This window comes from Aethalodelphis obliquidens, unplaced genomic scaffold, assembly GCF_003676395.1.
Source record: "Aethalodelphis obliquidens isolate GAN/ISIS:26980383/991018 unplaced genomic scaffold, ASM367639v1 scaffold44, whole genome shotgun sequence".
Classification (NCBI taxonomy): domain Eukaryota; kingdom Metazoa; phylum Chordata; class Mammalia; order Artiodactyla; family Delphinidae; genus Aethalodelphis; species Aethalodelphis obliquidens.
In genome coordinates, this window is record NW_020837988.1 from 7260740 (window position 1) to 7273586 (window position 12847).

Consider the following 12847-nt stretch of genomic DNA (forward strand, 5'->3'; position numbering starts at 1 on the left):
ACTTGGTTTTCTTCCCTGTTCTTTTAATGAATTCATGCACTAAATTCTGTGATCTTCCGAAAAGCAGAATCTGGGCCTAAGGTCACTTACATGAGATTTAGGTTTCCTTTTCTCTTCAGAGATAGTCCTGGCAACTCAGGTGGGGTTTTTTTGCATTCTTTTCCCCATTCATTCATTTTATTTTTCTCTTCTGTTTAAGAGGAGAAGGGCGGATTGGTATCTGAAGCCTATGGAGAGGATGATTTTTCTCGCCTCGGGGGTGATGAAGATGGCTATGAAGAAGAGGAGGATGAGAATAGCAAACAGTCGGTAAGTAAGTCTGTTCCCAAATCCAGAGCTGCTCAGAGGACCATTTATCAGAAACTTTCTGACCTGTACCAACAGTGTTCCATTTCATGCCTAATTTCATCCCCTCCCCCACTTTTATTTTCTTAAGTATCAGTTGAGGAAACTGGGTTGGATATCAGTAGTTCTATTTGAAAATCAAGTTCGTTTTCACCTGAACCATTTTGTATTAACCTTTGAATTGAAACTTGGGGGAAAAGATAGTGGACAATTTTATTTAACACAGATATCCATGGGTGTTTTATGTTGGTTTTCCCTGTTTAGATAATTTATTCCATTTGTAACAGTGCATTCATCCTAATTGGTGTATCATTTATATCTGCACTCAATTCTGTGTTATTTGTAATCTTGGTTGGGGTTCATTCAAATTTTTCAGTTTATTAGAAAGACGAGGAAGGACAGTTATTTGTGCTTTGATCCTTATTAACTCCTTTCTTGACTTTTTACTTGGCACTTTTTATCAAAGTGTTCTTGATCACAAATCTTGCCTGATGTTTAGTATGTGCTGACTATCAAAGGAAAGAGAACTTGCATCTTAATTAATCAGAAAGACTTTAGGTACACTGTCACCTGAGCATCATGGGCCAGAATTTTAAAGTTGAGAAAAACAAGGATTCAGGCTGGTGCTTAACACAGAGACATACAAAGTTGAATCTCAATATAAAATCTGGTTATTTAGCAACAGCTCTAATTAAAACGCTCAGTGTTCTATATTATTTGTTTGAAAATTTTGTTACTCGTTGATACTTAAATGTTAACATTAAAATGCTTCACAGGGAATTGCCTGGCGGTCCAGTGGTTAGGACTCTGTGCTTTCACTGCGAGGGCCCAGTTTCAATCCCTGGTTGGGGAACTAAGATCCCACAAGCCGTGAGGTGCGGCCAAAAAAAGCGGGGGGTGGGGGGAGGGCGGGGATAAAATGCTTTACAAATTAAACAAAAACGCGTTTTGTATTTTCTGTTGTTTTGGAAGACCTTTTTATCCCCTTAGGCCTCCCCTCCCCCACGATTGCTGATAATTCAGAATTGACTAAAATTGTTTAGAAAAGCTTTGTAAGTTATTTCATTTTTTTGCTTTTCTTAAGTGCGTACATAGTGGCTTAACATCCATAACTATTTTCTTCAGCAAATTTGCACGATGTGTGTTTTTGAAGTGTTATTCTGTATTTGCTTTGCCTAGAATTTTTACCAGATTTAAGCTTTATTTCAAATTTTAGTAAAATCCACGCATCCAATCCCAATATAGACATTCTAAAATGTGATTGTACTTGGCTGAGCTACATCTCTGATTATTTGGCCTGATGGGTTTCATTTGGAGGAGATTTTGGAGATTGCGTTTAAAACCTGTGGCTCACTGATGCCTTGCAGGACAATTAAATCTCAAAGCCATCAGTGTAGTTCAGGTCTCTCAGGTGGTGTTTATATTAACATCTGGCAGGCTTTTTAATTTGGGGGTTAAAGTGATTGAAAAAAGCAGTTTCAAATGAAACAGTTTTCTGTTGGATGTTAAATCATGGCTCCCGCGTATTGGGGTGTGCTGGGTAGTGGAACGGATATGGATTATAGCTACCTAACAGGGTAGCTGATCTTTGACCTTCATTAGCATTTAGTGGAATGGTGGGCTAGCTTGGTTGAGGTCAGGGCACACTTTGGAAAATGCCTTGCCCGCGTGGTGCTTTGTGTCAGGCAGGCCCTTTGGATAGGGAGCAAGGCTGGATGGAACGGGTCACCGGCAGTTCTGTGAGCGCTTGCATGGAGGCAGGGCCCACTCAGCTGGGACCCAGGACAGGCTGGGCGTTGCCCTTCAGTCCTGCCTTTCCCCGCTCACTCGCCCTGGTCGTTTGATGCCTACCTTCCTACTGTTCATGTTGGTGCAGGTGTTGCTGGTTGAAGCGCTGGGGTATAGCGTGTGGGGGTCATGGCACTCCGGGGGCGAACAATGTTATTGGAGCTCTGAGTCTGATGTATTTGTGTACATGAAAGACAAAGAAGGAAAAAAAGACTCATACCGGGTTTGAAATCACCGATACTTCACTGGAAACGCCATTTCTGTTTTATCCTGTGGCGCCCGATCTTATCCTTTTCTCAAGCATATTGCCACCTTTCTCCATTTTTGTGTTTGTGGTTTTTAATCTCAGGCATTTTCATTAATATAGGCTATGGCACTGCTGGCATAACAACTTTGAGCTGCCGTTGTCGTTCCCCCCCGCCGCAACATCTCTTTTTCCCCTTCTCTTTCTCTAGAGCCTGGGTCATATGGTAGGGGAGGGGTTCTTGGTGGGACAACCCAGGCTGGGTAGATTTGCTCCAAACCCTGTTATGCATGTGAGAACCTCAGGCCCAGTCCTTTAAGCTTAATCCTCTAAATTCTTTGTCTTGTAGGAAGATGACGATTCAGAGACTGAAAAACCTGAGGCTGATGACCCAAAGGTATTTGGTGTTGGCTGTGGTGGGGTGGCTGGATACGAACAAGGCATTTTTAACAATATGGCTCAGTTCGTGTGTCTAGTCAAGATCTGTCTCACTAACATACTGTGTAACCATGTGTAAGTCGAGGGAGAGAAGCCTGGAGGCTACCCTGGACTGTCCTGAGGCAGCTCACTTTCCAGCCTCGCTGCCAAGGTGAAAGGCTGGGCTGAGTGCAGCAGCCCACCTCTGCTCCAAACCCAGGTGGGCTCTGGGGGTCACTGCCCCTGCAGGTGGGTCAGGTGTGGGAATGTGTTTAGAATCAGGAAGCCGTAAGGGCTGCCTCATGTACCATGGGCTCTCTTTAGTCGTCTAGATGTGAAGAAGGGCATAGAGAGCCAGACGAAATGAGCCCTCTCCCAGCTACGGGGGATGCTGAGCCTCAGCCTTGTTTTTCCAGGCTTGTGCCCTTCCACTCTCGGGTAAACCACACACAATGGCTTGTTTTGAAACAACATAGTCATTTCTTCTTTTGTTTCCATCCCAGTAGCAGCTGAGAGTAATTTACATATCCTTGACCCCATCGTGATGAAGGTTAAGGCACACACGTATACATACATACACACACACACACACACATACACACACACACCACCACCACCACCACCACCCTGTCCCCCCAGTGTTGGGTACTGTGTGCTGGGCATTAATACAAATGTGCCTGTTGAGGAAGCATTCTTTGGGGGACAAACTTTTTTTTTTTTTTTTTCAAAGAAAAAGAGTAATTCCATTACTCTGGGCCTGGGGAATAGGGACCAAGTTTTGTGTCTAAAAACTGCTTTAAAACCAGCTGAGGCCTTTAAGGTGTCCTAGTGGAATTTAGGAGAACTATCCCCAATTATAAGGTAAAGCAGGGGTATATCCAAAAATATAGCATGAGCTGTTCCAAATTTGAGCTGATTTTGTGATTGGCTAGAACTGTGCCAACCATTGAAATAAACCCACGAAGAGCTGCGGATGATGCAGATAAGAAATTTTACCGAGAAAGAACGTTTAGGCACCAGCATGCAGGAGTAAAAAAAAATGTTGTCCTACAAACCACAAATGCCAGCTCTTTTCTGTGCCTAGTGAGGAATGCAGGCTTCAGAACCTGGCCAAGCATTACTAGCAGGAGGGTAGACCCGTGGCCTGCATCAAGGACCGTCCAGCTCTGCTTGGGCTCACAGAAAGAAAATGGTCAGTAGTGTTAGTGTCCATCTTCTGTCTTAGTGTTTGGGGTATTTGGGCCTTGGAGCCTGTGCATAAAATAAGCCTTGGGGGTCGCCAAGTGTCAGGGCTTCAGGTGTAGACAGAAAGGAGGATTTGTGGGACCTGGAGCCTTTATGTGTACAGCTGCCAGCCTTCGCCTGAAGCTGAAGCCTCCTGGGGAAGTTGGCTGGAGAGCAGGGTGCATGCCCTTAACTGTCACCCCTTCTGGAATACAGCAAATCCCCTGGGAATGACATTCCTGTATGAGAGAGGAAGAATGGCCAAGAAAGAGAGGGGGTAGGATGGGGAAGTTGGTTAGTGTCGTTTTGTGTTCAGCCTCCCCCTTCTTGGTCCCACGTGGAGGTTGACTGATATGCGTTACTGTATTTCATTCAGTCGTGTGAATTTCCAATCTGTGAAATGAAAAGTCCTCAAGGAACAATTTCTGTTCCTGTTAGGGAGCCCTCAGAAATGAGAACACAAAATCCAGCCCTCTTTCCTTCCTGGGAGGGACGGCGGCGGCAGCGGGGACGGGCGCCGGCCTGCAGGTCGCGGGCCGGGAGTGGAGTGGCGGCCGGGGCAGCGGGCGGCCGCGGGGACGCCCCCTCCCGGTCCAACGTGCTGCTGGGGAAGCGGCGTGGGGCCGGCGGCGCTTGGGCAACCTCGCGGGGCACACGGTGGCCTCCGGGGCGTCCGAGAGGAGCTGCCACGTGGGCGGCAGGGCCGCGTGGACCCAGCATGAGCGAATTTCCCTGTAAAAAACGTGATGACTATTTGGAATGGCCTGAGTATTTCATGGCAGTGGCCTTCTTATCAGCACAGAGGAGCAAAGATCCAAATTCCCAGGTGGGAGCCTGCATCGTGAATGCAGAAAACAAGATTGTGGGCATGGGGTCCAATGGAATGCCAAATGGATGCAGTGATGACCTCTTGCCTTGGAGGAGGACAGCGGAGAGTATACTGGATACCAAATACCCTTAGGTGTGCCACGCCGAGCTGAATGCCATTATGAACAAAAACTCAGCCAACGTGAAAGGCTGTACCATGTATGTCGCCTTGTTCCCGTGTAATGAATGTGCTAAGCTCATCATCCAGGCCGGGATAAAAGAAGTTATTTTCATGTCTGATAAATACCACGACAGCAATGAGACAATAGCCGCGAGGCTCATGTTTGAAATGGCCAGGGTTTCCTTCAGGAAATTCACACCAAAGTGCAGCCAGATTGTCATTGACTTTGATTCAATTAACAGCAGACCAAGTCAGAAGCTCCAGTGACTTACATCTCATTAAGTCTCCAGAAGATTGGATTATCCTCTTCTAAGCAGCTGCTGATGCCTTTCATCTTAAAGTTACACATAACTTTTTTTTTTTTTTTTTTTTGGCGATACGCGGGCCTCTCACTGTTGTGGCCTCTCCCATTGTGGAGCACAGGCTCCAGATGCACAGGCTCAGCGGCCATGGCTCACGGGCCCAGCCGCTCCGCGGCATGTGGGATCTTCCCGGACCGGGGCACGAACCCGCGTCCCCTGCATTGGCAGGCGGACTCTCAACCACTGCGCCACTAGGGAAGCCCAAGAGGAGGGTATTTTGATAGCCCTTCAAGGACTTGTGGATGTTTGATGCTTCATCATAACTCAACAGGTGGTAGTTTCCTAAAGGTTAGTTGCAACGAAAATGTGAATCAATGAACTTTTTGGACTCTGCTTCACTTAAATCCACGGGTCTCTCGCACTTTAAATGGCTCTTTTGCCCATACATGATATTACATCATCAGACACTAGAGATTTGGACAATGTTGGTTCACCGAGTTATGCAGGTCTCCTAAATGTTGACACATTTTGTTCTGTAGTATCCAAAAAAATCTTATTTGTTAGTGACATTTCTGATCTCATCAAACAAGCCATGAAGTATCAGAAAGTTGTCATGCTCACAGTGGGAAGTATGTATTTTCCCAGAGTCTAATTTTTGCTTGAGGACTTGAATTTTATCGTTGCCAGTAAGTAATACCATGAGAGTTTTCCCTGAAGTTGCGGGCTTTGTTGTTAAGAAAATGCCTGCCAGCTACGTAAGTCTGAATAACCGTAGTTTGTCAGTTATTCTTTCAAGTAAAAGTGATATTCCATGAAGAAAGCAGCTAGTTCAGCTTGCAGCTCAGTCACACAAAATGTTAAAATGTACTCAGTGACCAAGGTGAATCATTTTTACTGCTTCAAGGATATTCTTAAGTGAAATTTGCTTTTTTTAAACCGAGAGTATGACTACTGCTAAATTTGGTGCCGCTGCTTTGATTTATTCTAAAGGGCCAAGAAGTTTACCCATTGTTGCCCCTGTAAATGTAACACAGCGAAAGGGCAAATAATGTCTTAGTATTACACAAATAGTTTTGACCTTGCAGACCCACCAGGGGTCCACAGATCAACTTCAAGAACTACTGTTCTTCAAAAACAAAACTCTTGGGTTGGTAATATTAATTAACTGTTTGATGGCTGCTTTCATTGCCCTGTCCGTTGAGCTGTTAGCCTTATGGGGTCTTGAGCCGTATTGGAGGCAGTAGAGCGTCTGGAGGACACCGAGACCGCATAATCAAATCTGCCTCGTTTGTTTTGTGACGATTCACTGAGCATGTGTAACGAATACTTAGCTTACTGGTGTCTGGCCCGTCTGCATTCAGTAGCGTTAGTTGCGACGACCAGTGCCCCCTCAGCACGCTTCCCAGGCTGGTCGTACATGTCAGTGGGTCTGTTGTGGGGTATTGGATTCTGCATTTTAAACCGGACTGTGCTCCAAGGAGAGCAGAGGTGAGGAGACTTAAAGCCACGTCACGTGGGGGAAAGTTAAGGAGCTGGGAGTGGGAAGTTCTGTCTGCTGTTTGAAGGTCTGGTGAGGGAAGGGCGGTGGCAGCCCCACACAGAACTCAAAGCAACGAGGAGATGTTTGCCTTCGCATAATGAAGAGCTGCCCTTCGTCTCTGGCCAGGAGTGAGTCGAGGTGCCACAGGAGGTAGTGAACGCTCTGTTTCTGGCCTTTTCAGGAACGAATGTCCTAAAAGAAATGTGAGGGTGGGGTTGGACTAAGACCCCCTGGGAAAGGACTTGGCATTGTGGATAAGCAAAGTTGAGTATTCTCCAACTGTATCATCTGTTGACTTTAGGAAGTACAAATGTAGAGTACAAAGACTGGAAATTGCCCTTATTTTTATCACTCTGATGTTTGGGGTTACCTATGAGTGCCAAGTCCCATATTTGGGAATTGGAGGAAGAGATGAGAACTCCAGACCCCCCTCTGTAGGGAGCCTTTGGTCCTGATCCATCAGCCCGGGGTGGCAGGGATGGGGCCCTCAGGTTGCTGAGTTTGCCCTAAACTAGGGAAAAGGAGCTGGAGGACGTGGCAGAGTGTCCCACAGGAAACAGTGCTTCAGCATTTCTGTTCCACCATATCTTGTTCTCTGACTTCAACTTTCTGGTCTCATCTCTTCAGTAAGCAGCCCGACTCAGATGTTTCAGTTACTCAGCAGAAGGTGGCACTGCTGTCCTAGAAAAAGTCGGACTAGGAGTGGCAGTCGTCTGTCCAGCTCCTTAGCACAGGGCCAGGGGCCCGAAGGCTCAAGTGTTTCCTCCATGTGTTTGCCCTTGGCCTGTGAGCTTCCCTTTTCACCACTCTCCTTTGTCCTTGTTTTACCTCAGTTGCCCTGGAACTTTTCCCCTTGTTTATTTTTTTCCCCACTCCCACAGTTCCTGTGGATAAAGGTATTTACACTCACTCACTGTCCCTGACACACTCTTCCTTTGCAAATAAACACGGGCACTGATGAACTGGCACGGGCAAGCTGGAGCAGCCCATTGCCAAGCTGACTGGGAGGCCCGGCTTCCCGGTGCGGGGTGGGATGGCCGGCCCCCTGAGGCGCTGTGGTCGAGGCTTTGACCCAGGGAAAGAATCCTCTCAGCCCAAGGAGCAAACATCTGTCAAAATAAAAGTGTCTCTGGGTCAAAGAGGTGACATCGGGTGGGGAAAAAATTGTGCCAGCATTTTTTAAAAGGCGTGTACAACCCCAGCTCAAAGAAAACATTTAAAAAAAATCCTTCGAGCCCAAAAGTAGTGCAGAAATGTGGCATTCACAACTCAGAGCCGGTCTAGTGGGTTTGGAGTCAGAAGACCTGGGTTGAGCGCTGGCTCAGCTGCCCTCCAGCTGTGGCCAACAGGCACATAACTTAAACTGTGCTCAGCTCGGCTGAAGTCTGGGCCATGATACCCACTGTTCCAGGTGATTGTGGCATTCATAGGAGAGAACGTGTAGGAACAAGTTTTTCTCAGCCTAAGATGCAGCTGTGAGCAGTACTCAGCCTTCTCACCCAAACACAGTCTGATTCTACGCCCTCATCCTGGAGGTCAGAAGTTGCTACAGTTTGTCAGTTCACGGCACCCTTGGTATCACAGGAAGTTTTCACAGAACTCCCAGGCCCAAAGAAATGACCTAACAATTCTGTTTATTAAGTAATTTGCTGCCTGTAGTCAGCATCCGTGTCCTCACAATTTAGTAGCCACTTGAAAAAAATAATACATAAATTAGTGTGGTATCTGACAGATGTCAAGTAATGCTGTTTCCCTTGAAATTTTTAATTTTGTCGGGGGGGGGTGGCCTGGGGGGCCTTGATGGACAGCTTGGGAACTGCTCTGGTAGATAGTCTTAGAGTCCCAGAGCGGTGGGGCTTGGTGAAGGCCTTGCTCAGCGCGGTGAATGGGCCTCTGCCTTCGGTGGCTGCACGTACACACCTGAATTCCCTCAAGAAGGTCGAGCGTCTTCATCGGCATGTGTTGTTAGTTGACTCAGAGTTTAGATGAAGGATTTGCCTCGGGAAGAACTGACTCGGTAATTCCCAAACTTCCTCTCCTCTCCAGCCCTTCCCCACCCCCCTGCCCCGACCCAGCACTATTATTGATCTTTTAAAATGTCAGAATCAAAGATCTGGAGACCGAAAACAGCCCGAGGAGCTTGTTTCAACAACAGGAGTCTGTTGTTGACAACTGATTCTAGGAAGAACTTTCGGGAGCCTGCCAGCCATTCTCTTATTCACCACGAAAGGGGAGAGGCTGCCAGTTTCCGCAGGATCCATGCAGAGCAAAATGTTTTCCTCTTTGGGCTTTGGGTGTGTTTGCTATACCTCCAGGACTCTGGAATCGGAAAAGGAGATGCTAAGCTTTTCACAGACAAGCAGCGTGGGTTCTACTTCAGAGGGCAGGTTGGGGGGTGCAGCAGAGGAACCAAGGCCCTTTCCAGCGAGTGGAGATGGGTCGTTGTGTGCCTTTGCTTGGTGAGCTTCTGGGGAACCCTCACTTGAGGAATGTTCTATGGAGAATTATTTTTCAGGATGGGACAGCAAAGGTTATCTTGTTAGAGCTTAAACTTGGACTTTTTCTTAGAGGTCTTTGACATGGAAAGGGTCATATAGCACTTTTTCTAGTGGTTATCTTGTCAGGGTTTTGTTGTTTTTGTATTGTGCCTATTTTATTGTCAGCCTGTTAGAGAAGCAAGATTGAATATTTAAGAAAAGAAAAAAAATCACCTAATTCCATGATCCTAACAGTGCAGCCATTTTCATTCTTCTGTCTTTTTAGGTTTACCTGTATAATAGCATATATATTTTGTATCCAGTTTTGTTCTCATTTGTATTATCAACATCTTCACTGTTGCTATAGTTTGGGTAATTATATAATAGCATGACACAAATGAAAAAAATAACACTTGAAAATTAAGTGGTGGGTTATATCTCAATAAAACTGCTGTAGGGAAATTTTTTGTGTGATTTTCTAAATACCTCCAAATGGGGAATGATGAAGAAAAGATTGAGATTCACCAGCTTTTGTTCTAGCAGTAATACCAGTCAGTAGCAACACACTTCTTCACATCACTTCCCTTAGTTCTTCTCATATATTCAGCTAGCTAAAATAAAATCCAAAAATGGCACATTATAGTAGCAAAATGTATGTTTTTGTAACTGTTATCGAATAAAGTGTTATGTAGGCAGTTTCTTTCCAGTGAGATTCCCTGATGGACAGGAAGTGTGCCGTGCTCTTTACACAAGTCAAAAGAAAGAACTCATTCTTTAAAATTTGAGTTCTCATTGGAAGTCTGCAGGATTGTTCGCCCAGTAAGGGAGGCTGGCTTCGTAGGATTCGGTTTTGGTAGCATATTTTCTGTAAGCCCCCAGGAAATCTCTAGGCTAAGGACAGGGGTGGCAGCACCCACTGTGTATATGATTAAGTCCTCAGGACCTTGTCTTCCGTTCAAGTCAACTCAGACGTTACTCGCTGGGGCACCATGGATTCTTGAGCTCTTTCCCCTGATCGGTACAGTTAAAAGGTAATAGATCTGGCCGTCTTCCCCTTAAGTCAAGGGTTTAACACCTGCTTTGCCTGTGATCTGCTATGGAGTCATTCCTGGAGAGGAATTTTTACCTCCTTGGTCTTCGATGTTGGCTTCCCCAGTGGTTGAACCAAGGGCTTCGAAGAAACTGTGACTATTCACAGCCTCCTGGTCTCAAGGGAGGAGGTGAGAAGTTGGGAAGTGGTATCTCTAGGCTTTGGAGTCAGGCTGGAGCTTGAATTCCAACGTTGCTATTTATTGGGCAAGAAACTGCTTCATTGTATTTTGCTTCAGTTTGCTCGTCTGTAAAAGGGAAATAATAAAATCTGCTTCATGGGGTTATTATGAGACTTGAATAACGTATGTTAGCTTTTACTGAGTTCTGTTTAGAGTGTGAATATATGCTTGGTCCCTCCATCTTGGTTTTATTTTCCTATCTGCCCCCCATGTTCCGCACCCTCCATACCCCATGATCCTTTGAGTACTTATTAGAAGAAAAAAAAAATGACAGCATGACTCACCTAGGACCAGAGAAGGAAATGGCCCTTGACCATTGCTGGCTTGTGAGCCATCCACTCATTTTTTTTTTTTCGAATTTTGAAAGTACTATATATTTATTGTGATTGAGTTATATGTACATTTACAAAGAGATAGCCAACCAGATTACAGGCTACAGAATCCTGGCAACAGCCCAGAAAGCCCCTGGGAACAACTGAACATTCAGTGGAACATCTCGCCTGTGACTGCTAGACAGCCACTCAATTTAGTGCATATGCGTGTGCGAAATTTATGGAAAAAGCTGCACTCAGCCAATATGCAACAGATGAGCCACATCCACTCTTAACTTCTGGCTATTGTAATTAGGCCTTTGAACTGTTGAAAATGCCCAGGCTTATTTAACATTGGCATTTCCTTGCTCTCACCGCAGTGAATAGCCACGTGGCCTTCTTTAGGCCTGGTCTTTAGCAAGGCGGGGGTTGCCCTTGCAGAGTGAGTGACATAGAATTTCCATGCTGGGGAGAACCCACCCACCCCAGGCTGGGGTCTACAAGTCTGTCTGGGTGGTGATCTGAACTGAGCAGCAGACAGAAAGACAGAGACAGGGCGGGCTGTGGAAGTAGCTGTCTTGTCCAGATTGAAAGAAACCCAAGGTAGGTCCTTTGTCTTGACACCTCCCTAAGAAGGCCTGGCTATATCTGTAGCTGAACACCGCTGGGAGAAATGTTGTGATTGCTGGAAGTTGTGGTCTCCTGCAAAGAGCGAGAAGGACCATTATTCTCCCTCTCACCCCTACTCTTGGCTGCACCGCAGCTGCCATCAGGGCCTTCTTGACCTGCACTCGCTCCCAGTTAACTGAAGCCCCAGAAGCCCCACCCCGCCTCTGTGCGGTTCTCCTTCCGAGAAGGAGCCGCTACGTGCCCGGTCCGCCTGCCCATCAGCCGTGCAAGCCCTGACAGACTTCCTTCCCTACGGGACTACATGCCACGGATTACTAACCAAGGCGTGGCTGGGGCCTTCCCCAGTGATGATTTATCTTTTTGAAATTTATGATGCAGAAGGCAAGCTGCCTGTCTTTAGGGATCCAGCACTTCTCACCTTCGTTCTGTGTTTCAATCCATGTCCCTTGAGATGTTACTGTGTGATTTCTGGATTTGACAGGAATTTACTCGTTTGTATTCTTAACATTGGGATACAATTGAAAACTAAATTTTCCCTAAGCAGTGCCTTAAAGATTCTGGCGTTCCCTCTGGCCCTGCAGATAGTTAATCCTCTTCCTACCAGTATGTACGTGAGGACCAGTGTGCATGTCCACACTCCTGGCTTTCTGGCATCTCACTGCTTTTTGCCCCGATGTTAATCTAACATTGCAGCTTGGCAGTTGACCCCCCAGGCAAGATAATGCTTTCGTAATTGGGTGGCGCTGTCGAAAAAACTTGGCTTTGCTGTCCTCAGCCTCACAAAGCTGTCTTCTTTGTCCTTGTCTGGCTCCAAGCTCTCCAACTCAAAGCATAGAGACACTGTTTTTGTGGAAAACCCTTAAGAAGAAAGTGCAACCTGGCCTCACCACTGAGGACTTGACTCAAATCCTTGACGTGAGGTAACCTCTCTGCCCAGGCACGACCCACCTGACACCCTGGGCGGGAGAGAGAGAAATGGAATGGCCCTCTCTGAGCATCTGCTACAGCTTTCAAGAAACTCAGGGTCTTCAGGGGTCTTGAATCAACTCTGTGGTTACGCTTGCTGTAGTCAGATAATAAAGTATCCCCTTCAGAAGTGGCTCCAGCCAGAGCTTTGCCTTCACGTGAATTCTGGTTGGTTCCACGTGACAGAGCATCAGCGCCATGCTGAGCCCTGTGGGCATCGCTGGAGGCAGGATTTTCAGAGAGAGACTGTTCCTCTCCCCTTGCCCTCCTTTGCTTCAGTCTGAGCTGGCTTAGCTTGTCTTGGCAGCTGCCTGTTTAACGCTTTTCCTGTAGAAACCTTTCTG

General features: G+C 46.5%; 1 protein-coding gene and 1 pseudogene across 1 annotated transcript in view; both read left to right on the top strand.

Moving 5' to 3' along the window:
• The window catches only part of SAP30BP (SAP30 binding protein), a 33711-nt gene that overhangs the window by 1597 nt on the left and 19267 nt on the right, over positions 1 to 12847 (top strand). The window contains exons 2-3 of the mRNA XM_027080676.1: positions 200 to 309; positions 2727 to 2774. Coding sequence (XP_026936477.1) covers positions 200 to 309; positions 2727 to 2774 — 158 coding nt within the window. The remainder of the gene's footprint in view (positions 1 to 199; positions 310 to 2726; positions 2775 to 12847) is intronic.
• On the top strand, positions 2782 to 5438 carry LOC113606445 (deoxycytidylate deaminase pseudogene; annotated as a pseudogene).